At 51.2% G+C, this 23,270-nt stretch overlaps 2 protein-coding genes across 5 annotated transcripts in view; one reads left to right on the forward strand and one right to left on the reverse strand.

Moving 5' to 3' along the window:
- Positions 1-18,812, forward strand: part of SMARCD2 (SWI/SNF related BAF chromatin remodeling complex subunit D2) — a 36,461-nt gene extending 17,649 nt beyond the window's left edge. For 2 of the 4 annotated variants that reach the window (XM_077853834.1, XM_077853833.1), the window contains exons 2-13: positions 13,490-13,674; positions 13,872-13,914; positions 14,057-14,179; positions 15,340-15,495; positions 15,914-16,009; positions 16,128-16,229; positions 16,357-16,518; positions 16,661-16,758; positions 17,122-17,257; positions 17,437-17,559; positions 17,696-17,797; positions 17,872-18,812. In XM_077853834.1, coding sequence (XP_077709960.1) covers positions 13,499-13,674; positions 13,872-13,914; positions 14,057-14,179; positions 15,340-15,495; positions 15,914-16,009; positions 16,128-16,229; positions 16,357-16,518; positions 16,661-16,758; positions 17,122-17,257; positions 17,437-17,559; positions 17,696-17,797; positions 17,872-17,925 — 1,371 coding nt within the window. In that variant the 5' untranslated portion in view covers positions 13,490-13,498 and the 3' untranslated portion in view covers positions 17,926-18,812. Of the gene's footprint in view, positions 1-8,448; positions 8,965-11,429; positions 11,631-13,489; positions 13,675-13,871; positions 13,915-14,056; positions 14,180-15,339; positions 15,496-15,913; positions 16,010-16,127; positions 16,230-16,356; positions 16,519-16,660; positions 16,759-17,121; positions 17,258-17,436; positions 17,560-17,695; positions 17,798-17,871 lie in introns of those variants that run through there. The other 2 variants (XM_077853832.1, XM_077853835.1) reach the window with 2 other exon arrangements.
- Positions 18,813-18,857: 45 nt separating this feature from the next.
- Positions 18,858-23,052, reverse strand: PSMC5 (proteasome 26S subunit, ATPase 5). Its single transcript, XM_077853838.1, has 12 exons — positions 22,936-23,052; positions 22,414-22,485; positions 21,304-21,373; positions 20,883-20,980; positions 20,656-20,712; positions 20,349-20,579; positions 19,910-20,036; positions 19,621-19,811; positions 19,435-19,533; positions 19,245-19,355; positions 19,066-19,152; positions 18,858-18,966 (listed from the first exon to the last, which is right to left on the reverse strand). The coding sequence occupies exons 1-12, from the start codon at positions 22,957-22,959 to the stop codon at positions 18,913-18,915; spliced, it is 1,221 nt and encodes a 406-aa protein (XP_077709964.1). The 5' UTR covers positions 22,960-23,052; the 3' UTR covers positions 18,858-18,912.
- Between the last annotated feature and the right edge of the window lie 218 nt (positions 23,053-23,270).

A 23,270-nucleotide genomic window follows, 5' to 3' on the forward strand; every position in this document is an offset into this window, starting at 1 on the left:
AATTGCTTTGGCCTGAGTAGTCATGGTTGTGAGAGTGGGTTATAGAAACCGTAGATTTGGGGCAGCCCGGGTGGCTCAGTGGTTTAGCGCCCACCTTCAGCCCAGGGCATGATCCTGGAGTACAGGGATCGAGTCCCACGTCGGGCTCCCTGCATGGAGCCTGCTTCTTCCTCTGCCTGTGTCTCTGCCTCTCTCTCTCTCTCTGTGTGTGTCTCTCATGAGTAAATAAATTAAATCTTTAAAAAAAAAATAAACCATAGATTTGAACCTAACAAAAGCAGGAGAAACCACAGCTAGAGGGATGTCCTCTTCTGAAGTAGCATCTCCCTTTTGACTGCTTTACTTGGTTTCTGGGCTCCCCAAATCTGCTACTTCCCTGATCCCCCAAGACTCTTTTTCTCCTTACCTGTTTTTTATTCCTGGGGGCCATCAGTGCCCGGCTCATAGGCACATCACTTATAGAAGCTATATAGAGTCAGTACAGTCTTCATCAGAATTAGAAGAACAGATAAATTAATGGTTAAAATCAGGAGTTAGTATTAAGTGAATCAACCTTGGCTGGCCCATCAGAGTCAAGGTGAGGATAAGATCTGGGCTAAGGAGCAAACAAAGAAAAATCCAAGAATCTAGGTGGAAAGTCACAAATTGATAAAGTTTAAGAAAGCAAGAGCATAAAGCTTGAGAAACATTTGGGTGCCAAAGTTAGCTGTTACAGCTAAGCTGATTTTAACCTTCTGCCCTGATGTCTTAGCTCCTAATCAGGACTGACTTGGGAGTTCCCGGGTGGGGAAGCGGAGGTAACTTTTATTAGAGCTATTTCCTGAGCAGGCATTGTTTCTGCGCTGTCCTTGTCCTCCTAGAGTTCACACTAGAGGGGTGTGTGGATAGAGAGAGCCCTAAACAAAAGCTACAGCACAATATGATGATTACTCTTACAGAAATTTAGACTGAGTATTATGGAAAACAGAAAACAACAAATTGTTGATGGCAGTTGGAAGGTGGAGATAGAAAGTCCTGTAAGATTCCAGAGGTGGTGACATTTGAGTTGGCCTTGAAGAATAAACAGACACTTGCATGGGAGAGAACTGGGGAGGAACACTTATTCTTTTAATCAAAATGAACTGAGTACTTAACTTTGTGCTAGATATTGTCCTAGGTAGTGGGGATACAGCAGCAAGTCCCAGCCTTGGAGGAGCTTACTTTCTAGTGATGTCATTGGCAGAAGAATCACAGCATGAAATCACAGCATGGTGTGTTTCGGGAAGGACAAGTTCCATTGGGACATTAGTGGAAAATAAAGCTAGAGAGGTAGGACAAAGTAAGAGCCAATTATGCCATGTTGAAAAATTTAGATACAGACTGCAAGCCCTTGCTTTTTCAATGCTTTAGAGCTGTGGAAACCTTCCCACCAAAGAATCTTGCAAGGTAACTCAATATATAAAACAATAAAAGCAGAACTCCTTGTTGAAGCAGGGATGAAAGGTGAGGGTGGAGGAGAGGATCTCCCAGTGCTGCCCTCTCTTCTCTTGGGTCGTCAACAACAGTTCTGAGAAACGTGAAGTACCACGGTGGGTTTAAGGCCCACTGCTGAATGTAATTAATGGTGGGCACACAAATATAGGAAAATTGAGAGATGTGATCAGATTTGCTGTCTTGGGATAAAATTGTCAGGAGGGATGGGGTAGGATGGCTTATTAGCAGAGAAACTAGTTGGGTAGGTTATGGTAGAGATGCTGACAACCTGACTTACAGGTCAGAGATGCTGACAACTATGACCTATTGTACATAGGATAGATCCAAAACAGATTTAGGAGGTAAAACCACCAGAACTTGAAGACTAAGACTGAAAGAGAGCAAGAGCCAGAGGAGTAAAAGATGGTATCAAGACCATGGAATGGAAGTCTTTAAGGCTTTCTCTTTCCTTTTTTTTTTTTTTTAATTTTTATTTATTTATAATAGTCACACACAGAGAGAGAGAGAGGCACAAAGACATAGGCAGAGGGAGAAGCAGGCTCCATGCACCGGGAGCTCGACGTGGAATTCGATCCCGGGTCTCCAGGATTGCGCCCTGGGCCAAAGACAGGCGCTAAACCACTGCGCCACCCAGGGATCCTGGCTTTCTCTTTTCTATTTACCTCTTTGCATTTGACTGCAGGTGTCCTGGGCATCTGGTTGGGTCACTCCATCTTTGGCTTTCATCTGCCTACAAGACCAGTTTGAAATATCAGCAAGGCAGGGTTGGCCCTTCACCATGTCCTCATGCCCTAAGTCAGGATAGATACAGATAGGAGAGGAGACTGGGAGGGAGGACAATGAGACGTTGATTTTGGACAGATGATTTTAAATGACCTATGGGGCATCTAGCAGTAAATTGGAAATATGGATCTGAACCTTGGAGAGAGGTGGTGATTGGAGTTAGAGATTTAGGCTCATCAGAAAAGTAGACAGTAATTGATGGGACGGGGGTAGATGAGTATGTCTGGGTAGGTCATGTATACAGAAAAGAGCTATAGATAGAACCCCAGGGATAGGCACATTTAGGGACCCAGTGGAGACTCTTGCCTTATCTTTCCTCTGTCTTAGTGGTCTGTTTTCAGTTATGGTGGTAACTCTGAGGCCAAATTCAAGAGCCAGGAGGTCGCCTCTGAAAGGGTCTGGGAAGTGGCTAGGAAGAAGACTCAGACCACAGTTTCACCCAGGTCTCTGAATATGCTGTGACCTTCTGCCTTGCATGAGGAGGGAACAATTGATAGAATCATGCCCTAAAACTTGACTCTGGCGACTTCAGGAGTGTCACGTGGGCTGTAGACCTGAAGTTCACTTCTTGAATCCTGGTATTTACTCCCACTACTGGAAGACACTACTCTTCTTGAGTTTTACCTGCCAGACTGTGTTGACTATTAAAATATGTGTATTGAGAACTGACTTTGTTGTATACATGGAGAAGTAGTTTTGTACTCTTGATGATCCAGCAAAATTGATTCTGATTCTGTTCACCCTGTACTGTTTCATGCCTTTGAGTCTTAACTCTGTTTCTTTGCCTCATCCATTTGTAGCATTTTTTTGCATAACATCCTCCAAAGAAGCCTTCACTAATAACTTTCCTACGTTAAAGACCCCTCCTCTGTTTCCCCATGGTACCTTATGAATACCTTCATCTTAGCAATTGTCACATGGAGAAATGATCTATTTCTGCATTTATCTTTACTAGAAGATGTCAGGAACAGGCACATAGAAGCTGCTCAATAAGTGCTTCTCAAATGGTGAATACAGCATCTGCTGCTTTGCCATCTGGGCCTTCTGCTGCTCTGACTGGGCAGTGCCCCAGGCCTGTCTCACCACCAAATCTGTGTGGAAGATGGATGTGTCAGCTGCTTGGGGTTCCACCTAGGACAGGCTCCTGGTACAGCCCCGGCAGTGCCACCATTGTGGTAAATGTTTCCCACCATAATCTGACAGTCCACATTGCTTCTTCGGAAATTCCAGCCTACTGAGGGCCATCATACTGAGCAGTGATCCTTTCCTGGCCTGCTCTAGGGGAAGTACTGGGTCATCTTGTTCCAAGGGCCTTTCTTCTAGGAATTCTTTAGGAGCTACTTTGCCCACCAAACAGCTGGATGAGGAAGCATAGAGCTCACACTGGGGATTGTCCCTTTGGCTCAGGTTTATTAAGTACTTTTTAAATACTTTGATAAATACTTTAGTACCATTAAGTCTCAGAGTGTCTGTAGATGCAACAGGGTCAGAGGTTATAGGAAACTCCTTCTTTTGAGACCATAGAATGTTTCAGAATAAAATTGTGAAAAATGGTCAGTAAGCAGAATAAATATCAAGGGACAAAAAGAGGAAGAGAAAAATGCATTCCAAGTCAAGGGAATAAAGGCGTGGGAATGTTCCCTCCGTGACTTCAGGTCCTGTAATTAGCTACACTGTTGGGTCCTGTGAGGGTGGCAGTGAGAATGGCTTCCCCTCCCCCATCTCTTTTGATTTTTGAGCATTAACTCAGTGTTCTCTTTTACAAGGTCTTGAATTGCCCCTAGTGATATATCAAATCCCATTTGCCTATTGGGTGACCACCAGTGGTATCTCCTTCAAATTGAAATGGTGCAGGAAACCTTTTTTTAAAAAGATTTTATTTATTTTATTTTTGAGAGAGAGGGAGAGAGCATGAGGGGAGTGGCAGAGGCAGAGTGAGAGAGAAAATCTCAAGCAGACTCCCTGCTGAGCTTGGAGCCTGACCTGGGGCTCCATCTCCATACCGAGATCATGACCTGAGCTGAAATCAAGAGTCCGACACTCAACTAACTGAGCCACCCATGCACCCCTCTAGGAAACCTTTCTAATTAATCGGGTTCTACCAGTTAACCTCCTTTTCTCTGAGTCCCCACAGAACTTGATTTTTAGTTTGAAAACTTTTTTTGTAAGTAATAACAGACCAGAGGTAATAGAGAAATAATAGCAATAAACAAGAAGGCTTATATAGTGGTTAAGTGCCTGGATTGTGGATTCCAGAGCCAGATCAGAACCAGGTTTGAATCCTAGCACTATCACAGTGAGAGTAAGTGAATCTCTCTGCCTTGATTTCTAAAATAGAGGTAAAAATTAGTATTTACCTCATATGCATTGTGAGGGATCAAGAGGTTACACATGTGTAAATGCTTAAAGTGTTACCTGTTCACTTGCCTACTATATAGGAAATCTTTATCCCTAGATATCTCTATTCCCCCCTAATACCTTGAGGATATTTTATCATAGCAATTAACTCATTGCTTATATTATTTATCATTCTCTCTACACTTAAAGATCGTTCACTTATTCAAACACATTTATCAAGTAGGTTATGACAGTGATTAAGAACAACACAATATACCCCAAATAATTGAACACAGGTATTTAAACAAACATATGTACACACACATTCATGGCAGCACTACTCACAATAAGAGATGAAAACAACCTAAATGTTTATCAACAGATAAATAGGTAAGCAAATTGTAGCATATCCATACAATGATATATTATTCAGCCATAAAAAGAAATGAAATACTGGTCCACACTACAACATGCATAAACCTTGAAAACATTATGCTAAATGAACAAATCCAGACACAAAAGTCACATGTTATATGATTCCATTTATATGAAATACTCAGAATAGGTAAACTTGTAGAGACAGAATGCAGATTGGTGGGTACCAGGGAATAGGAGAAGGGGTGAATGAGAAGCAACTGCCTAACAGGTATGGAATTTTCTTTTGGGATGATGAAAATGTTTTAGAACCAGGTAGAGGTGGTGGCTGTACAACACTGTGAATGTACTAAATGCCAATGAATTGATTGCTTTAAGATGGTTTTACATTATATATATCTCACCTAAATAGAAAAAAATAAAAAGAGAAAGAGTTCTTGCCTTCATAGAACTTGTATTTTAGTGAAGGAGCCAGATCAGACAGTAAACAATTCACATATAAACAAGCAATTACATAATTGTAATAATCACTTGGTGGGAAATAAAGTAAGAGTAGGGGGTGGAAAAGCTAAGAAAGAGCTGGAAGTAGAGAAGCTCTGAGGTTGGAAGGGGCTTAGCAGTTTGAGAAATTGCCAGGAGGACCTCTGGACTGACTCTTAGAGAACCAAACGCAGTGATTTTAAAATGAGCCCAAGGAGAGAAGCAGGAGCCAGTTCCTGCAAAAACTTACATGTCATGAAAAGGGAGTATGACATTCAATCTAAGAACAATGGGAAGCTGGAGAGGGATTTAAGCAAGGGATAAAGAGGACCTGAGTTACATTTAACTGTTTTATCTTTCCTTAAAATGTACGTATTAGCGTGTCTATTTTCTAGAGTAAAGGTTTTCTATAAGGTAGGTTGTATCAGAATTACCTGGGAGGCTTATTCTGTTATTTTTAAAACATTTTAATTGTAGTATAATTAACATATGGTGTTATATTAGTTTCAGGTGTACAATACTAGGAGGCTTATTCTTAAAATATAACATTGGAACCCATTTTAGTGTGTGTGTGTGCGCGCGCGCGTTGTATAGGGGTGGCTGGCAGGGATATTTTGGAATAGCTCCCCAGGGGATTTGCCCCGACTGCTTCCTCTAGAACTAGAGTTGCTCTAGGAACTTGAACGTCTTGAAATGGGATCCCTGGGTGGCGCAGCGGTTTGGCGCCTGCCTTTGGACCAGGGCGCGATCCTGGAGACCCGGGATCGAATCCCACGTCAGGCTCCCGGTGCATGGAGCCTGCTTCTCCCTCTGCCTATGTCTCTGCCCTCTCTCTCTCTCTCTGTGTGACTATCATAAATTAAAAAAAAAAAAAGACTTGCTCTCTGAACGTCTTGAAATGGTCATTAATTGCATTATCATTAATTCTTTACCTACTTTACAGGGGTGGGAAGGGGCCCTGGCTTAGTGACTGTAATAATTCCAGTGGCCTGTTCTCAGACTGGCAGGCAACCCACTTTTAGGCAGAAAGAGAGAGTGATCTCTGAGAAGACAAGATCAAGGAGCAGCAAAGCAGCAGCAGAGCAGAGTTCATCTCTGGAGGAAAGATACCGGGAAGTACAGGTGAGCAGACCTGATTTCTAAAAGGATTGGAGGACTGTACTATAAACAGGATCTGGGGTGCTGCAGTGCAAGACTTGGTTAGAGATGAAAGCAACGAGAAATTACATAGTGAAAATCTATCTTGGCTACTCAAAATTGTTGTCTTGAGAAGCAACAGCATTGCTTTGGAGCTTGTTAGAAATGCAGAAGCAGTTGCACTACTAGATATTTATCCAAAGTACACACAAAAATGTGATTTGAAGGGGCACATGCACCCCAATGTTTATAGCAACAGAGTCCACAATTACCAAAATATGGAAAGAGCCAGATGTCCATCGAGGGATGAATGGATAAAGAAGATTTTATCTGTATATCTGTGTATCTCAAATAGAATATTACTCAACCATCAAGAATGAACTCTTGCCATTTGCAATGATGTGGATGGAACTAGAGTGTATTATGCTGAGCGAAGTAAGAGAAAGACAAAAATCGTATTTCATTCATGTGGAATTTAAGGAACAAAACAGATGAACACAGGAGGAGAGAAGGAAAAATAAGATGAAAATAGGCAAACCATAAGAGATTCTTGGCTCTAGAGAACAGAGTTGCTGGAGGGGAGGTGCTTGGACGGGGTGACTGGGTGATGGGCATTAAGGAGGGCACTTGATGTAATGAGCACTGGATGTTATGTGCAATTGATGAATCACTAAACTCTACCTTGAACCTAATAATACACTATATGTTAACTAACTTTAATTTAAATAAATAAATAAAAGAAATGCAGAAGCTTGAGCCTTACCCCAAACCCCAGGCATACTGAATCATAATCTGCATTTTAAACCAAAGCCCCAGATGTTTCTTTCTTTTTTTTTTTTTTTTTAAGATTTTATTTATTCATGAGAGAGAGAAAGAGACAGAGACACAGGCAGAGGGAGAAGCAGGCTCCATGCAGGGAGCCCGAATGGGACTCGATCCCAGAACTCCAGGATCATGCCCTGGGCTGAAGGCAGCGCTAAACCACTGAGCCACCCGGGCTGCCCAAAAGCCCCAGATGTTTCTTGTGCTTATTAAAGTTTAAGAAGCACTGGCCTGTATCAGGGGGAGGAAACCCCAGATGACCAGCATGTAGGCTAACACAGCTGAAGGGCTTTATTTTGAATACCTTATGACACAGGATAGTGGTTTCTGAAAAGGTATTGAATTTTTTTTCCAATTAAGTACTATAAATCCTGGAGAAAGACCTTATTTAACTGCAGGGAGTTTTCTCACAAGGCAAAATTCCTCCCCCTAGAAACATTTCCTGTGGAGTAAAGTACTAGGCTTCTTTAAAGTGAGGCAGAGCCACGTTAAAAATATGCGATAAGAGCTCGGCGCAGGGCCAAGTCAGCCCGTCACACAGCTGGACTGGGTCTGGGGCAGCTGACGTCCCTTGGCAGCTCTGAGCCAGCAGGATGGGCTATTAAACAAAGTGAAGCTGGTGGCTCTTCTGCCTCAGGAAACAGCTCTAAGCTGAATTTTTACTGCCTAAAACATAGAAAAGCGACTTAAGTCAACTATTTTCAGGGAGTGTAACTGGGAACCTCGGGGGGCGGGCTCCACGGGGCAGAGATCAGCAACTCCCCACGCATTCTCTGTTGAAGCCCTTAGGTGACCTTCAACCTCTGACCCCGCGCCTTGCACAGCGCTTCCTGCGCAGCTTTCCGCCTCCGCCCCTCCGGTCAAGGGCGGGCCTGAGGCGTGGGGGCGTGGCCGGGGGGGGGGGCGGCTGGCGGTTAGGGGCGGTGCTTGCTGGGGGCGGGTCTCGCGAGGGGCGGGATTTGAGCGGCACCGTGGCATTGGACTGCAGGTTCTAGGCGGGGCCTAGCGCCGGGCTTGTTTGGGCGGGGCTGGGAGTTAGTTGCCGCCTCCGGGTAACTGGACTCCGGCGGCCAAACCTCCGGAGGCCGCGAGCGTCAGGCGGGCGTGCAGCAGATCCCGGATCCGGAATTGCCCGGGCAGGACCGGAATCAGGATCGGCCCTGCCCCAAACCGGGTCTGCGAGGAGGAACTTGAGAACTTGGATTGGGAAATCCCGGAACCCGGATCAACAAGCCCCAGAACCCGGAATTTAGATCGGGAAGTCCCGGAGCACGGATCGCGGAGCGGACTCGACACGGAGCCCGGAGCCCGGATCGCGACACCGCCGGACGGGACGGAGCGATGTCGGGCCGTGGCGCGGGCGGGTTCCCGCTGCCTCCGCTGAGTCCTGGTGGCGGCGCCGTTGCCGCGGCCCTGGGAGCGCCGCCTCCGCCCGCGGGACCCGGCATGCTGCCGGGACCGGCGCTCAGGGGGCCAGGGCCGGCTGGCGGCGTGGGGGGCCCCGGGGCCGCCGCCTTCCGCCCCATGGGCCCCGCGGGCCCCGCGGCGCAGTACCAGGTGAGCAGCGCGGCCGGGCGGGCGGGTGGCGCCGCGAGGTCGCCCGGGGCGATGGGGCGATGGGGGCTGGAGTCGGGGCCGCGGGGCAGCCCCCGGGCGGGGCACGGGGGCCCGGCGTGCGGAGTGCGCGGGACGGGGTGCAGGGCAAGGCCGGGCGGCGGGGCAGCTCGGGGAGAGGGTCAGAGCGAGCCTGGGCTGGAGGGTTGGGGGCGGTTGGGAGGGTCTGGAGGTTTTCTTGGAACGGGGATTCTGAGTGAGAGATGGAGGAACCGGAGCCCGGGAGCTGTGGGCGAGCGGACCGAGAAGTCTAGTGTAGGTCCTAGGGAAGGGGGCTCGGGGAAGTGCTGGGAAAGTTTTGCAAAAGGGCCCTCACGGAGAAACCAGGGTTACCCTGCCTTGGCCTTGGTCCCACTCCAAGTCTGCGCTGGGCTTTTTTTTTTTTTTTTTTCTTCTAGTTGGGAACTGGCAGAGTTCTAGCGTGTCTGAGATGGCTCCCAGCTGCTGATGGGGAGGAAGAAGGGCCTGGCTCCCCGCGGCCCGGGAGGTGGAGAACGGAGCAAGGGGACCCCAGCCTGTGCCGGGCAGGGTCTGCTCCAGGTCAGGCCCAGGAGCTCTCCCGTGGGGTGGCTCCGGGTTCGACCAGAGCTGGTGGTGGCCAGGCCTGAGGCAGGCGGAAAGCCCAGCCCGTTCTGGGCCGACTCTCCTTTTGGCTTTCTGCCTGGTGTCCTAGTGTCCAGGAGTTGGTTAGTGTGCAGGAGCAGAGAGGCTCCACTGAGCCCTGCTGGTCTGGGGCTGGAGGAGCCTGTCTGTGAGAGTTGCTTCAAAGAGTTCTGTCCTGACCCCTTTGGAGTTTGGCTTCCAAGAGAGCGCGTCTCAGGTTGCAGCTTCAAAGGCCGAGGAGAGGTAGAGACTCCATCCTTAGGGCCTGACCCTGCTGGTGGGGCTCATCAGTACCCCCCTCTCCAGTCCATTGTTTCTGGTTGCCCCAGAATGCTTGGGAATTGTGCCCATCCTTTTTTGCACTCTCTCTGCACTCTTATTTAGCCTTTAGGTTCTAGCAATGTCATATCCCAACCAACCCGTGTGCCCCAGCGTTTGGCACTGGCTTCTTTGCTAATCTCCCAAGGAAGCTGGGGTTGACTCTCTGGTCTCCAGGTAGAGGCTCCACAAATGGATCCTCATAGGATAGGATATGCTTATCTCCCTCGCCGCCCCCCTCAGAGCCCTGGGCCCTTACTTTCTAAAGAGACGCCTAACTGGGGACCCTGATTTTTCCCACTTACTCTTCATCCCCCCTCCTCTCTGTAAAGAAAACAAAATATCTGGGTACTGACAGAGATAATGCCAGTGACTCCCATCTTTCCCATCTTGCTTTCCCACTTGGGGATTCATGGGTCCAAGCTGATGCTGAGGGGTCTCGACATGAGTCATTACAGCCCCTGGGCCGGCTAGCTGAGCACAGGCCTTGGAGTCTCTCTGGGCCTTTGGTCTGAGAAGAGATAGGAGCCTCTCCAGTTGCCTTTGTTCAAAAGCTGTGAGCAGTGTGGCCTGGGGAAAGCCCCTGGAGAATGGGTTCCACAGCCCTATGTAGGGAGTGGCCTTGGGCCAGTGGCAAGGTCCAGCTGACTGGCTGGGGAGCCCCAGGCTGCTAGGGTTGGGGACTAAAGGGTAGGCACTGAGCTTCTGCTTCTGCAAGCTTCCTGTCCCACCAGCTTTTCATAACCTCTTCCTCCTCCTCCAGGAAGGGACAGTAGAGGATCCAAGGGGAGAGGGAAGACCCAGTTCACCCTGGCTAAGTTCGAGTAAGATTGTGCTTGGCCTCTTTCCAAGTCCAGTTGTGTGACTTCCAGGAGATGGGACTTCAGAGGAGCAAAGGGGGTCCTGTCTGTTAGGGTACATGAAGTGAGCTAGAAGAGCAAGGCTTTCCAGGCCAAGTGGGGTAAGTTAGGGAACCTATGGAAAGAGGGGAAGTGATGACCCACCTCCCTCCACACAGTGGATCTAGCTGTGGATCATACTCGACAGAAGAGCTTAAGGAAAACAAGAAATGGGGCAGTTTGGGTGGCTCAGTGGTTTAGTGCCGCCTTCAGCCCAGTGCCTGATCCTGGGGACCCAAGATCGAGTCCCATGTCGGGCTCCCGGCAAGGAGCCTGCTTCTCCCTCTGCCTGTGTCTCTGCCTCTCATGAATAAATAAATAAAATCTTAAAAAAAAAAAAAAAAAAGAAAGACAAAACAAAACCCAAAGAAACCCAGATTGTTGGGTTCACTCCAGAGTTCAAAATATTTTCTGCTTATGGAGGGGTATGTTCCCTTCTCTTAGGCCTGGGCCACCAGGGGCGCCAGGGCCACAGGCTTTGAGGCAGGGTGCTGCGTGCTCTCTGGAGGTGCAGCATTAGGCCCAGCCACGTGCCCTGCTGTCCTGGGCAGTGGAGGTAGAGTCACACTTAGGACATGGGCTGCTGCCGGGCAAGGGAGAGGACATTGTCACACACTTCCTAGCTTGAGCTTTACTGCAGGCAGGGACTTACAGAGCCTTGAGTGGCCTGACTGGGATTTGTTTTGGGGTGTTTTGTTTTTTCCTTTTTTTAATCTTGAAGAGGAGTTAACTGGTGCTCCAAAGAGCAGGTGTGGAGCTTGGCAAGACCAAGCTACGACTTCATGAGCTGTAAGTACCCCCCCACCCCCGGGCCCCTTTTCTCTCTTGGGAGAAGCCTGGGGCCCTGGCAAGCCTAGGGGGGGCTGTGTGCCTGGGAAGTCTAGAGCAGATGTCTGGGAGGAGCCTTTTCCACCCCCTGCCGCCTTGACTTGGGGCTTCCTGCTGCCGGAGCACCTGCCTGGGAGGGACGGGTAGTGCCGGGAGGTTTTGTGTACACCCCAGTGCATGGCTTCCCAGGGACCACAGGGCCCTGGCTTCCTCTCTGCAGACCCCACTGCTTCTGTTGCTCCTCCTCTGGCTTGGGGTGGGGAAAATGTGTCTAGGATGTCTGGAGCCTGGGCTTACAACTGTGGCCACACTAGAGGTTTTTTCTGTAATCTCTGGCCATGGCTCATTAAGGCTGAGAAACAGGCTTTCACCTTTGAACAGCTCAGATGAATCTTTTCGTGATGAGGAGAAGTTGTGGCAGGACTCCCGAGCCCCCCCCCCCCCCCCCCCCCCCCGGCCCATGTTTAACTCCTCCTCCCACCTGCTCTTCTTTGCCCTTCCCTCCATCTCTGGTTATTTTTCTCCATCTCTGCCTCTGGTCAAGAGTCTGACCCTCTGTGCCGAGAACATGAGTTCAGTGCTAGATGAGAAAGTGGGGGAAGAATCTCATCTCCATGATACTGGGTGGGAGGGTGTGTGATACAGGGGGGGTCCTCTGATTTGGTGCAATTCCACACCCAGCCTGGCTTGGTTGGGTAGTTGTGCCGCTTGCATAATCTGGGCCCTGGGGCCAGCCCTGTGAAACTGCCAGGGACAGTGTGTGCAAGGCAGAGCTGCCAAACAGGCCTTGCCGGCAGCAGCTGTGGAGAGGGGGGCTGAGGGCCGGGGTTACTCCCAGAAATGTTGGGGAGCTGGGTTTGGATGGGAAATCCTTCTGCGGGCTTCTACAGAAGCCGTTTTTGTCACCCAGATTCCTGGTGGCCCAATGAGTGATCTCTTATCCCAGGATAATCTCTCCATTCTCCAGTTTGAGGTTGTGGGGCTGGGTTAAAGCCCAGCAGCCTCAGCTGCCAGGTGGTGCGTAGACCACAGGGTCCAGGGGCCAGCTGCTCTCCCACAGGCCACCCCGGAGCCCCAGCTCTCCTCTTGGGGTCTTCCGTGTTGGGGTAGGGAGCAGGGCAGCCCAGAGCTAGAGAGAAGGGTCCGGTTCTGGGCTCTAAGTAGGGGCCATATGGTGACCAGATGGTCTCTGTGCTCCGCCTGAGGCCACCCCCTCCAGCTGGGACGTGCTCCAAGCCTTCCTGCTGGAGCTTGCTCACCTGGGGTAGGCTTGCCAGCCCTGTGGACGGCTGTCCTCCCCGTGGTCACACCACTGTGCTGGTGCCAGGGGATGGAGGCTGGGGTTGTGCCTGTTCATGTCACACCACAGCCTCCACCTGGCTGGGACACTGCCCCACGCCATGCTTTTCTCTCAAACTGGGAAGGAAAAGGCCTGCGGTGCCGTCTGAGGGCGTGGGGACTGGCTGTAGAGCCTCACTGCCACTGCCGGCTGGTCCCGGGAGCAGGGTACGGCCCCAGGGGGCTGGAGGGTGGTGACAGGCCCTTCCCTCTCGGCAGGACTCTCCTCCCACCCCTGGGTGCGGGCAGGCCTCATTGGCTGCCAGCGATGCCCGGGTGGGGGGGCGGGGGCAGGGCAGGTGTGGTTTACATTTCTGCCCTCCAGCACCTGCTCTCCTTTGTTCCCAGCCCTCCCACTTGAGCTCCACAGTGTGCTGCTGTGGGCCAGCCCCGGGCCCAAGAGAAGGATGGAGAGAATGGGCTGTGGGCCCCGGGGTGCCCTGCCGCTGACCTATGCGCCCCCTTTGGTTTGCTTCCCCCAGCGGCCTGGTATGTCACCGGGGAGCCGGATGCCCATGGCTGGCTTGCAGGTGGGACCCCCCGCCGGCTCCCCATTTGGCACAGCTGCTCCACTTCGACCTGGCATGCCACCCACCATGATGGACCCATTCCGAAAACGCCTGCTGGTGCCCCAGGCCCAGCCCCCAATGCCCGCCCAGCGCCGGGGGTAAGACCATCCTGTTTCTCCTCTCTCTACCCAGCTCAGCTCTAGTGGTAGCAGAGCAGTTCCTTCTGCCCTAAGAGCTCTGATAACTGAGGAAGACTCCTGGCTCTTCCTGGGGAGGAACCCAGGGGCTGGAAGGGTGGGTGGGGGGAGGTGTGTTTGGACCAATGAGGTCTTAAACGAGTTTTTGTCCTCCCTAGGCTAAAGAGGAGGAAGATGGCAGATAAGGTTCTACCTCAGCGAGTGAGTATGTTGGGCGGGGGCCGACGAGGCCTGCCCAGTGGCTGGCAGACTGTGGGTGCTATCAAGCTCCCCCAATCCTGGGATGGGCGAGCAGGGAGCCAGAGCTGCTGCTTAAACAAGCCAAATTCCTTCCTTCCTCCAGATTCGGGAGCTTGTCCCAGAGTCTCAGGCGTACATGGATCTCTTGGCTTTTGAGCGGAAGCTGGACCAGACCATTGCCCGAAAGCGGATGGAGATCCAAGAGGCCATCAAAAAGCCTCTGACGGTGCGTGTGCAGCCCTGGCCAGTCCTTGGCCCTCAGACTTCTCTGCCTCTCCTTGGCCTTGATTGCCAGAGGCCAAGCATGGGGCTGTGATTTCTTGCACTGCCGGATGCAGCCCATTAGTGAAGCATGAACTCAATTTCATGTGGTGGGACCAGCATGTTTTTAACAAAATACAAAATAGAAGTTCTAGGGCAGCTTGGGTGGCTCAGCAGTTTAGCACCGCCTTTAGCCCCAGGGCGTGATCATGGAGACCCGGGATCGAGTCCTGCATCCGGCTCCCTGCATGGAGCCTGCTTCTTCCTCTGCCTGTGTCTCTGCCTCGCTCTCTCTCTCTTTCTCTCTCTCTCTCCCGTGAACAAATAAATAAAATCTTAAAAAAGTAGAAGTTCTAATACTTCACAGTAGTATAGTACTTACCATAGTGGTGAAAATGTCATTTTTTTTTTTAAGATTTTATTTATTCACGAGAGACAGAAAGAGAGGCAGAGACATAGGCAGAGGGATAAGCAGGCTCCATGCAGGAAGTCTGACGTGGGACTCAATCCCAGAACTCGGGGATCATGCTCTGAGCCAAAGGCAGATGCTCAACCGCTGAGCCACCCAAGCGTCTCAGAAAATATCATTTCATAACATTTTGTTTCAGATATTTGTGTATGTATGTGGATCCTTGATCATGATTGAAAGCGTGATTCTTATGGATTGTGGTCAGAAGTTTGCAGGGCAAGACTAGAGGGTAGATAAGGGTAATTCCAGTCTCCTCCCACACCTCCCCACTCCTTTTAAAAAATAATACTCTAAAACAGTCCCCTGAGTAATGAAAGCTTTCCAGAGACAAGGTTACTTTGGGGCCTGATGACTGAGTTGTGTTTAAAGTGTGAGCTGGAAGCTTCTGATTTGCCCGATAAAACCCTGTATGTCCCTGTCACCCCACCGATCCCACTGTGCTGGAATTCGGAAGTCCCATCTGCCTCCCCCAGGACTGTGAGTTCCTTAAAGTCTGGGCCTGGGATTTCTGACTCCTGGTTTCCAGTGCCTAGCAAGATGCCTGGCCCCTCATCCACAGGCAGTATCCATGCTGAATGAGTCCAGACAGAAACATCGGGTAGCACTGTGTCCCAGCATGTTGGCCCACTGCTAGCTGGCTGTCTTTCTCGCTCTAGCAAAAACGAAAGCTGCGCATCTATATTTCCAATACGTTCAGCCCCAGCAAGGCAGAAGGCGATACTGCGGGCACCGCGGGGCCCCCTGGGGGAACCCCTGCAGGGGACAAGGTGGCTTCCTGGGAACTCCGAGTGGAGGGAAAACTGCTGGATGATGTGAGTTGGGAAATGTGGCGTCTGGAGGAGAGGTGGCCTGTGGGGGCTTAAGACTGGGGCCAGACACTTGGGCACTTTGGAGAGGTCCTGCCTGAGGGAGAGGGCTCTGCTGCAGGGGTCAGCTCTGGGCCGTCAGAGGTTGGAGGCTGACGTGCACGGCTGTGACAGTAGTTACCCTGCCGGCAGTGAGGTGTCTGGAGGGAGGGGTACCCGTCTCTCAGTCCCTGTGGGCTGCTGTGCGCAGAGCCCTTCCAGGCCTCCAGGCCCTCACTCTGCCTCGTCTCATCACTTTCTCCAGGGTCCAAGTCTTCAGTACCCCTGAGTGTCAGGGGTGAAGTGGTACTCTTTGCGGGGGGCTTAGCTTAGCTTAGGTTTGAGAGCCTAGCAGCCCCAGCTCATGCCCGTTACCGTTCCCCAGCCTAGCAAACAGAAGAGGAAGTTTTCTTCATTCTTTAAGAGTCTCGTCATTGAGCTGGACAAAGAGTTATATGGGCCTGACAACCACCTGGTGGAGGTGAGAGTGGCCCTGGGGCATGGGGAGCATGGGTGGGCCTTGGTCTCTTGGAGGGCCAAGCGTGGATGCTCATGCCCACTCCCTTAGTGATGAGGTCTGCTCCCCTCCTCCCTGCCAGTGGCACCGGATGCCCACCACCCAGGAGACTGATGGCTTCCAGGTCAAACGGCCTGGAGACCTCAACGTCAAGTGCACCCTCCTGCTCATGCTAGATCATCAGGTGACAAATGTCTGGGGCCACAGGGAGTCCTCTGGGGGAGGGCGGCAGGTTCCTATTGTGAATCCTTCCACTTTGGTTTCTCATAAGAACTCAGCCCCACCCCTGACTCTCCTCTGTTCATTTCCAGCCTCCCCAGTACAAGTTGGACCCCCGACTGGCAAGGCTGCTGGGGGTGCACACACAGACAAGGGCGGCCATCATGCAGGCTCTTTGGCTTTATATCAAACACAACCAACTGCAGGATGGGCACGAGCGCGAGTACATCAATTGCAACCGTTACTTCCGCCAGGTGAGCTGGCCGCCATCCTCCTTGCGATTCTCAAGGCCCCTGCTTTGCCCACTGCACCAAAGCCCCACGAGGCTGGTTTTTGGCCACATTCTCCACACTTCCTGTGCCCTCAGAGGCATCACCAAACCTCTGTACTCTCTAGATCTTCAGTTGTGGCCGACTTCGTTTCTCTGAGATTCCCATGAAGCTGGCTGGGTTGCTGCAGCATCCAGACCCCATTGTCATCAACCATGTCATTAGGTAAATAGAAATGGGGATGGGGGGATCCCTGGGTGGCGCAGCGGTTTGGCGCCTGCCTTTGACCCAGGGCGTGATCCTGGAGACCCGGGATCGAATCTCACATCGGGCTCCCGATGCATGGAGCCTGCCTCTCTCTCTTTCTCTCTGTGACTATCATAAATAAATAAAAAAAAATTAAAAAAAAAAAAAAGAAATGGGGATGGGAAGACTCTTTTAAGAGCCATTTACTTTTGGCTTGATCTAAAAGCCAAAGAGAAGCAGCAAGTTTGGCTTCTTGCTCCTTAAGCGTGTGCAGGTTTGGCCCAGGCGGGTGGGATGGATATAGCCGTGTGCTTACCCTTCCCGCTGGTGTCCTGCCTGCAGCGTAGACCCTAACGACCAGAAGAAGACAGCATGTTACGACATTGATGTGGAGGTAGACGACCCACTCAAGGCCCAGATGAGCAATTTTCTGGCCTCTACCACCAATCAGCAGGAGATTGCCTCCCTCGATGTCAAGGTGGGCCCTCTGCCTCTCCAGCCTTCTATGGGACCCAAGATGGGAGTGGACAGGCTCTGCTGGGCATTTCTGTACACATAGCACCTTGGGATAGGATCTCTGAGTCCTTAGGGGTGAGGCCTGGAAACAGGACTCCTTGAGAGTGGGGGCCAGTCTGACATGTGTACTCCTTTCTCCAGATCCATGAGACCATTGAGTCCATCAACCAGCTGAAGACCCAGAGGGATTTCATGCTCAGCTTTAGCACGGACCCTCAGGACTTCATCCAGGAATGGCTCCGTTCTCAGCGCCGAGACCTCAAGGTGCGCTCCTCTTCCTGAGGTGGATTCCATGCAGCCCTAGGGGAGGTTTACCTGCCTCACTACTACCGCTTCCAGGGGCAGACTTGCACAGGGGTGGAAACTGCATATAGACAACTCTCTTTCTGGCTCTCTGCAGATCATCACTGATGTGATTGGGAATCCTGAGGAGGAGAGACGAGCTGCTTTCTACCACCAGCCCTGGGCCCAGGAAGCAGTTGGGAGGCACATCTTTGCCAAGGTGAGGCTCTGCCCTGTGCACCCTCTTGAGCTTGTGAGCAGCAGCGGCCTGAACCACTTGTCTCTCCTCTCCAGGTGCAGCAGCGAAGGCAAGAACTGGAACAGGTGCTGGGAATCCGCTTGACCTAACCGCTCAGGGAACCCCTCCTCTGCCTGGAAGGGGACCACTCTCTGGGGCCACAGACACATAGGCTAAGGATGGGGTGAGGGCTGTGTCCTGTTACCCTGTGCTCCCCAGCTATAGTTTCATAAATGTAGTGATAGGATTCTTTGTTGCTTGGTCCCCAAAGCCTTATACTTACTTCATACTTTGGCTTTAAATGGGTTCACAAGAGATGCCTCCTCTGCTCCCTGCAGGCAGGCAGGCCCAAGTAGGTCTGCTGGAGGCTGTACTTTGACATTGTCATGGAGACATTTCAGAACCAGGCCTGCTGGCTTTGCTTGTTTACAGACCCCCTTGGGGCCAGTGTGCGAGCTGGCTCTGGGGAGCTGGGTGAGGAAGAGGAGCACAGCTCACACTCTTCCTGGCCTTTCTAAACCAAAGTTCTTCGCCATTCCTACCAGCCCAGCCTTGCTGCTGGTTTTTTCCTTTCCTTTGGGTATTTGCACTATGTGGGAAGCAGGTTTTTCTATGCGGGAGCCACTTTTTTGTACAGGGGTAAGTTGGGGTTTTCAGGGAGTCCTGTTTGGTGCCTCCTTCCGTATTTTTTTTCCTCAATCTATGCAAGCGGCTCTGGCCGCCATCATCTCCTCGGATGCCAGAGGGCTGTCACCCTAGCTCTTGAGCCCAAGGTGGTGGAGCCTCCTCGGAGGGGACTCCAGTTCTCTGGCACGGCCTGAGGTACACGGGTGTGTGCTCCACACGGTGGAGGGCAGGGAGTGTGAGGGGGGAGGTGGGGAGGACTATTGTTGCCCTTTGGAGCTTGGTAGGAGGGTGGACCCCAGGGCTTGGCAAGTGCCACTTCTGGCAGGTTGGAAATTTCCAAATAAATCCTTGTTTATTGGTGGTACCTGGACCTGGTCATTGAATAGTATGGCCACTCATTAACAGACTGAAGTCCTTAAGGCTTGTCCTGCAGAGCTTTATTTGAGGGATCCACACAAAAGACAAGCACCTTACTTCCATAGCTTCTTGATAGACATATTTTTCTCACTATCCTTCTGCATGACCTGGAGAGAGAAAGCATGAAGTTACCAACAGAATGAACACACCCTCTGTCCCCCCTGCTCGAGATGCCGTCAGCAAAGCAGAAAGGTGGAGGCCTCTACCTTGGCTACGGCCATCTCAAAGTCCTCCTGGGTGACATGGACTCGCCGCTCCCGCAGGGCATACATGCCGGCTTCGGTGCACACACCCTGAGCAGAGAAAGGAAGTCAGGCACTGTGGCTGTGCCCTTGACCCCACAGCTTTCCACCTCTGCCCCCTTTTCCTTGGGCTCCCTGATTACCTTCACTTCAGCCCCTGAGGCTCCAGGCATGAGCTCAGCAATTTTCCGCAGGTTGATCCCCCGGGTCAGGTTCATTTTCCGAGAATGAATCTTTAAAATGTCCAGCCGGGCCTAGAAAGGAGAGGAGAAGCCTGAGCCCTGTGGTCTACTCCCACAGCCAGAGCCATTCCCTGCTCTGCCCCTCACCAACCTCCTCATTGGGGGGTGGGAATTCAATTTTTCTGTCGATGCGCCCAGGGCGAAGCAGCGCTGAGTCCAGGATGTCAATCCTATTAGTAGCCATGATAACCTGAATGGAAAAGGCGGGTGGTGGCTCCGGCCAAACCCTGCCTCGGGCTGTACCTCACCCAGGATCTTCCCTTAGATGCCACATTACCTTGATATTCTTGGTGGCCTCAAAGCCATCCAACTGGTTGAGCAACTCCAGCATTGTCCGCTGTACCTCACTATCCCCTCCAGAACCCCCTTCCAGCCGTGAGGAGCCAATGGAATCAATTTCATCCATGAAGATGATCGATGGAGCGTGTTCTCGTGCCATGACAAATAGTTCCCTCACCATTCTTGCCCCTGTGCAGAGGCCAAGCTGGCGTTAAGAAGGCAATGAGCTCCCTACCCTCACCTCCACCCAGTCACTTCTTGGTTTTATTGTTTCTAGCCATAGTTACCTTCCCCAATGAATTTCTGTACCAACTCGGAACCAGAAACCCGAATAAAGGTACAGTCTGTATGATGAGCCACCGCCCGGGCCAACAGTGTCTTCCCAGTGCCGGGGGGTCCATACAGCAGCACCCCCTAGAGAGAAACAGCAGAACTCAGGGCAGAAGCCATCCCCACATTACACTCCGTGAACATTTACTGGGTGTTGACCCTGGGCTAGATCCCGTGCTAGATACCAGGGGTATAAATCATGAACGTCAAGGTCCTTTCTAGTGCTGCTTTCTGAACTACCTCAGTGCCCTGGCTGCATTCTCCAGCCCCTCTTCCATGGGGAGGGCCAGCATTAAGTGGGGGTCCAGACACCTCCCCTGAGCCCTGTACTCACTTTGGCAAGGGCAGGACGTGCCAGTAACAGCATGACCCTTCCATAGAAATCTTGCTTCTCACCTTGGGCTGTGCAATGCCCAGTGCTTCAAAGAGCTCAGGATGCTTGACAGGCAGCTCAATTACTTCTTTGATCTCCTTTATCTGCTTGTCTAATCCACCGATCATCTCATAGGTTGAATCTGGCACCTTCTCCACCATCATCAGTGATACCAGTGGGTCTACCTTGTTGGGTAAGATCTTGTGCAGAGTGTAGCTGTCATTTCTTAGAGCCACCCGGCAATTGGGTGTCACCTGGGTAAGAGAAGAGTTTTAGGAGGTAGTGTGCTAAGAGCTGAGCCCAACCTCCCACCTCACCTGCAGCACTCACATCATTGATGTCGATGTTCTTGTCCACATCTACGACAAACTTGCCTTCAGGATGCACCTACAGAAACGGGTTCGTGACCTTTCCTGACAACAACCAAACTACCCACCTCGCCCAGGAAGACCCAGGAGTCCTAAAATAATAGAAGAGTGTCTTGGCAATGCTACACACACAGGTGTGGGAATGCGTTGGGCTTTGGGCTGCTCCCTGGGGGTCAATCGTGCTTTTACCTTAACCAACACTTTTTTCTTATCCATGGCCCGGACTACTTCCCCCACATAAGAGCCCTGTTCCTGCAGCAGCTGTAGTTCTTCCCGCAATAGGCGAACTGGATGGGAAACAGACATAGGGGTCACCCACCTTCTTCAGTGTCCTTTCTCTCACGACTCCATTTGACAGGCATGAATTAAGCACCAATTTGAAGTTTTAGAAGACCACAAAAATAAAGTCAGAATTTAATTTCTAAAGGGGTTACAATGGGGAGAGGCATGCGGTCCCTGCCCGTAACTACGTAACGGTGTAAAGTGTAACCCTGGACTATACGAGAAACAATAAGCACCAAACATGAAGTCTCAAGTCTCAATTTAGGCAGATTCAGACAGACCTTGGACAGACTGGCCAAATGCAGCCTTCCCATCTTTCCCTTCTCACCTTTTGCATTAAGCTCATTCCTCTGTGCCTGCAGCCTCCGGAGATTTTGGCTCTTATCGTTTACAATCAACTACGGAGGACAAGAAACAGCAGAAAACAACAAGAGGTTATGGTCTTGGCCAAGATCCTCACAGGCTGGTACGAGCTAAGTGACAGAAGAGCACGGGGCCACCTGCACGTTCCAGACTGTCCGATATGATCTTAAAGACTATCCTTTCCTCCAGGAGTCCCTCTGGGGCCTAGAGCAGCCATGAAAAAAGACTAGTTGCCCTAATACTGGACCAGGAATAGCAAGCCCTGATAAAAGTCACAGCTGCCTCACATAGTCAACTCCTTGCAAGAAAATAACATGGTAGAGTGGGAACATCACTGAGTCCAAAGCCTAAGTTCTAAGCCCACCGCTGCCAACTAACAGGTAGCTAAAGCTAAGGGAAACCATTTAAAAGGTCACGATGTTAAAAAAAAAAAAAGTCATGATGTTACCAAACTGGAAGTAGATCTAGCGTCCCCTACCCTGCCTCTTCTCAGGACTATTGTGAAGAACAAAGGAAATCCCATGTAAAGGCACTTCAAAAATCATAGACCGAATATGAAAGCTGCAAATACGCCAGGAGTTCAGAAACCGTCCTTGTGACTTTCTTTCATCCAGTGTGTATATTTCCCTTATTGCTACGGTCCCTGCCCCCTCTTCAGGCTAGGGCACTGGGTGGCCCAACTCCTTTTATTCAGTCCCATGGGGTCCGCATTATCCCAACTGGGAGGTTCGGTCTCCCTTCTCGCTCTCACCCTGTCCCAGCCCGTGTGCTACGTCTCATCCCAGCCTCCGCGTTACCTTTTATAAGAAACCCTCAATTCAAACTTCTAAAAGGAATAGTACTTGGCAAAGAGTACCTCTTACGTCAAAATCTGACAGCCAACGATGTGTAATAAACCGTGTATACTGATTACCTTCAAAGGGTGGGAAGTGAGAGAAACAAGAAACTTAACTTCATATACTCCTATCCTTGACCAGTTACTTCTTCCACTGCGCCCCCAGCGGACTACGTGGGTTTATATAAACATACTCCAGTCCCTCATCCCCTCCTAGCTGCCTCTGTAGTCCATCCTCACCTGGAGTTCTTCGATCTTGGACAGATAATATTGGCGGAGTCCACTGCCTGCCTTCCCCTCTTCCAGCTCCATCTGAAGACACAGGGTAATTATTAGCCCCCCAACCCCCAAAATGCAAGGGAAAAAAGCCTGGACTTTGGAGGAATGGGATTTGGGTTGAATTCCTCAGTCATCTCTTTAGAACCCTCCACTTCCCCGCGACTAAACTCGAAGCAGAAGGAGAATGCCGCCTACCTCGTAAGACTTTCAGGAGGATCAAGGGACAACATGCACGAGAGCGCTTTGTACCGAGCCATCTTCCCCTCATTCGCTCCGCTTCCCCCGGGTCTTTCTCTCCCGGCCCTGCTCTGACCCGCCGCGGGCGGCGCTGACACAGCAGATCCGGTCCCGCGCAGGGCCCAGTCTGGATTGGTCCACCCACCCAACCCACCCGACCCCCTTGCCTCGGCCGTCTGCCCACCTCGGATCGCGCCTGCTTCGCATCGAGGCCCCGTCCCCACCCGGCCACCGCAGCCGCCGTACCTGCTCCGGCCCGTCAAGCGCCATCTTCTCTCACCCACGGCGGCCGCCGGCATCCGAGCCACCTTGGCGCGCAGGCGCAAAAATAGGGGCTTGGGGCCCGGCGACCCTGACAGAGAAGAATTCCGGGTCAATGGGCGGGGTGTGCGTCGAGACGACTACAAAAACAGAGGCCATGATGAGAAGGTGGCTACGCGAGGTCAGGAGCTTGGAAAGGGATGAGGAGGCCACGGAACTCCTAAATGTTGCTCTCTAGGAACTCAGTTTTAGATCAGGTAATCCGCTCACCTGGTCCCAACTTCCAACTTGCAATACTTAAGGACATAAAGAAAACTTTT

This window comes from Canis aureus, chromosome 16, assembly GCF_053574225.1.
Source record: "Canis aureus isolate CA01 chromosome 16, VMU_Caureus_v.1.0, whole genome shotgun sequence".
NCBI lineage: Eukaryota > Metazoa > Chordata > Mammalia > Carnivora > Canidae > Canis > Canis aureus.

Coding starts and splice junctions, on each gene's coding strand:
- PSMC5 (XM_077853838.1), bottom strand. CDS start 22,959: ATGGCGCTTGACGGGCCGGAGCAG. Junction 22,486..22,935: donor CGCTTGACGGGCCGGAGCAG/GTACGGCGGCTG, acceptor CTGTGTCTTCAG/ATGGAGCTGGAAGAGGGGAA. Junction 19,812..19,909: donor ACAGAAATTCATTGGGGAAG/GTAACTATGGCT, acceptor GCCTCTGCACAG/GGGCAAGAATGGTGAGGGAA.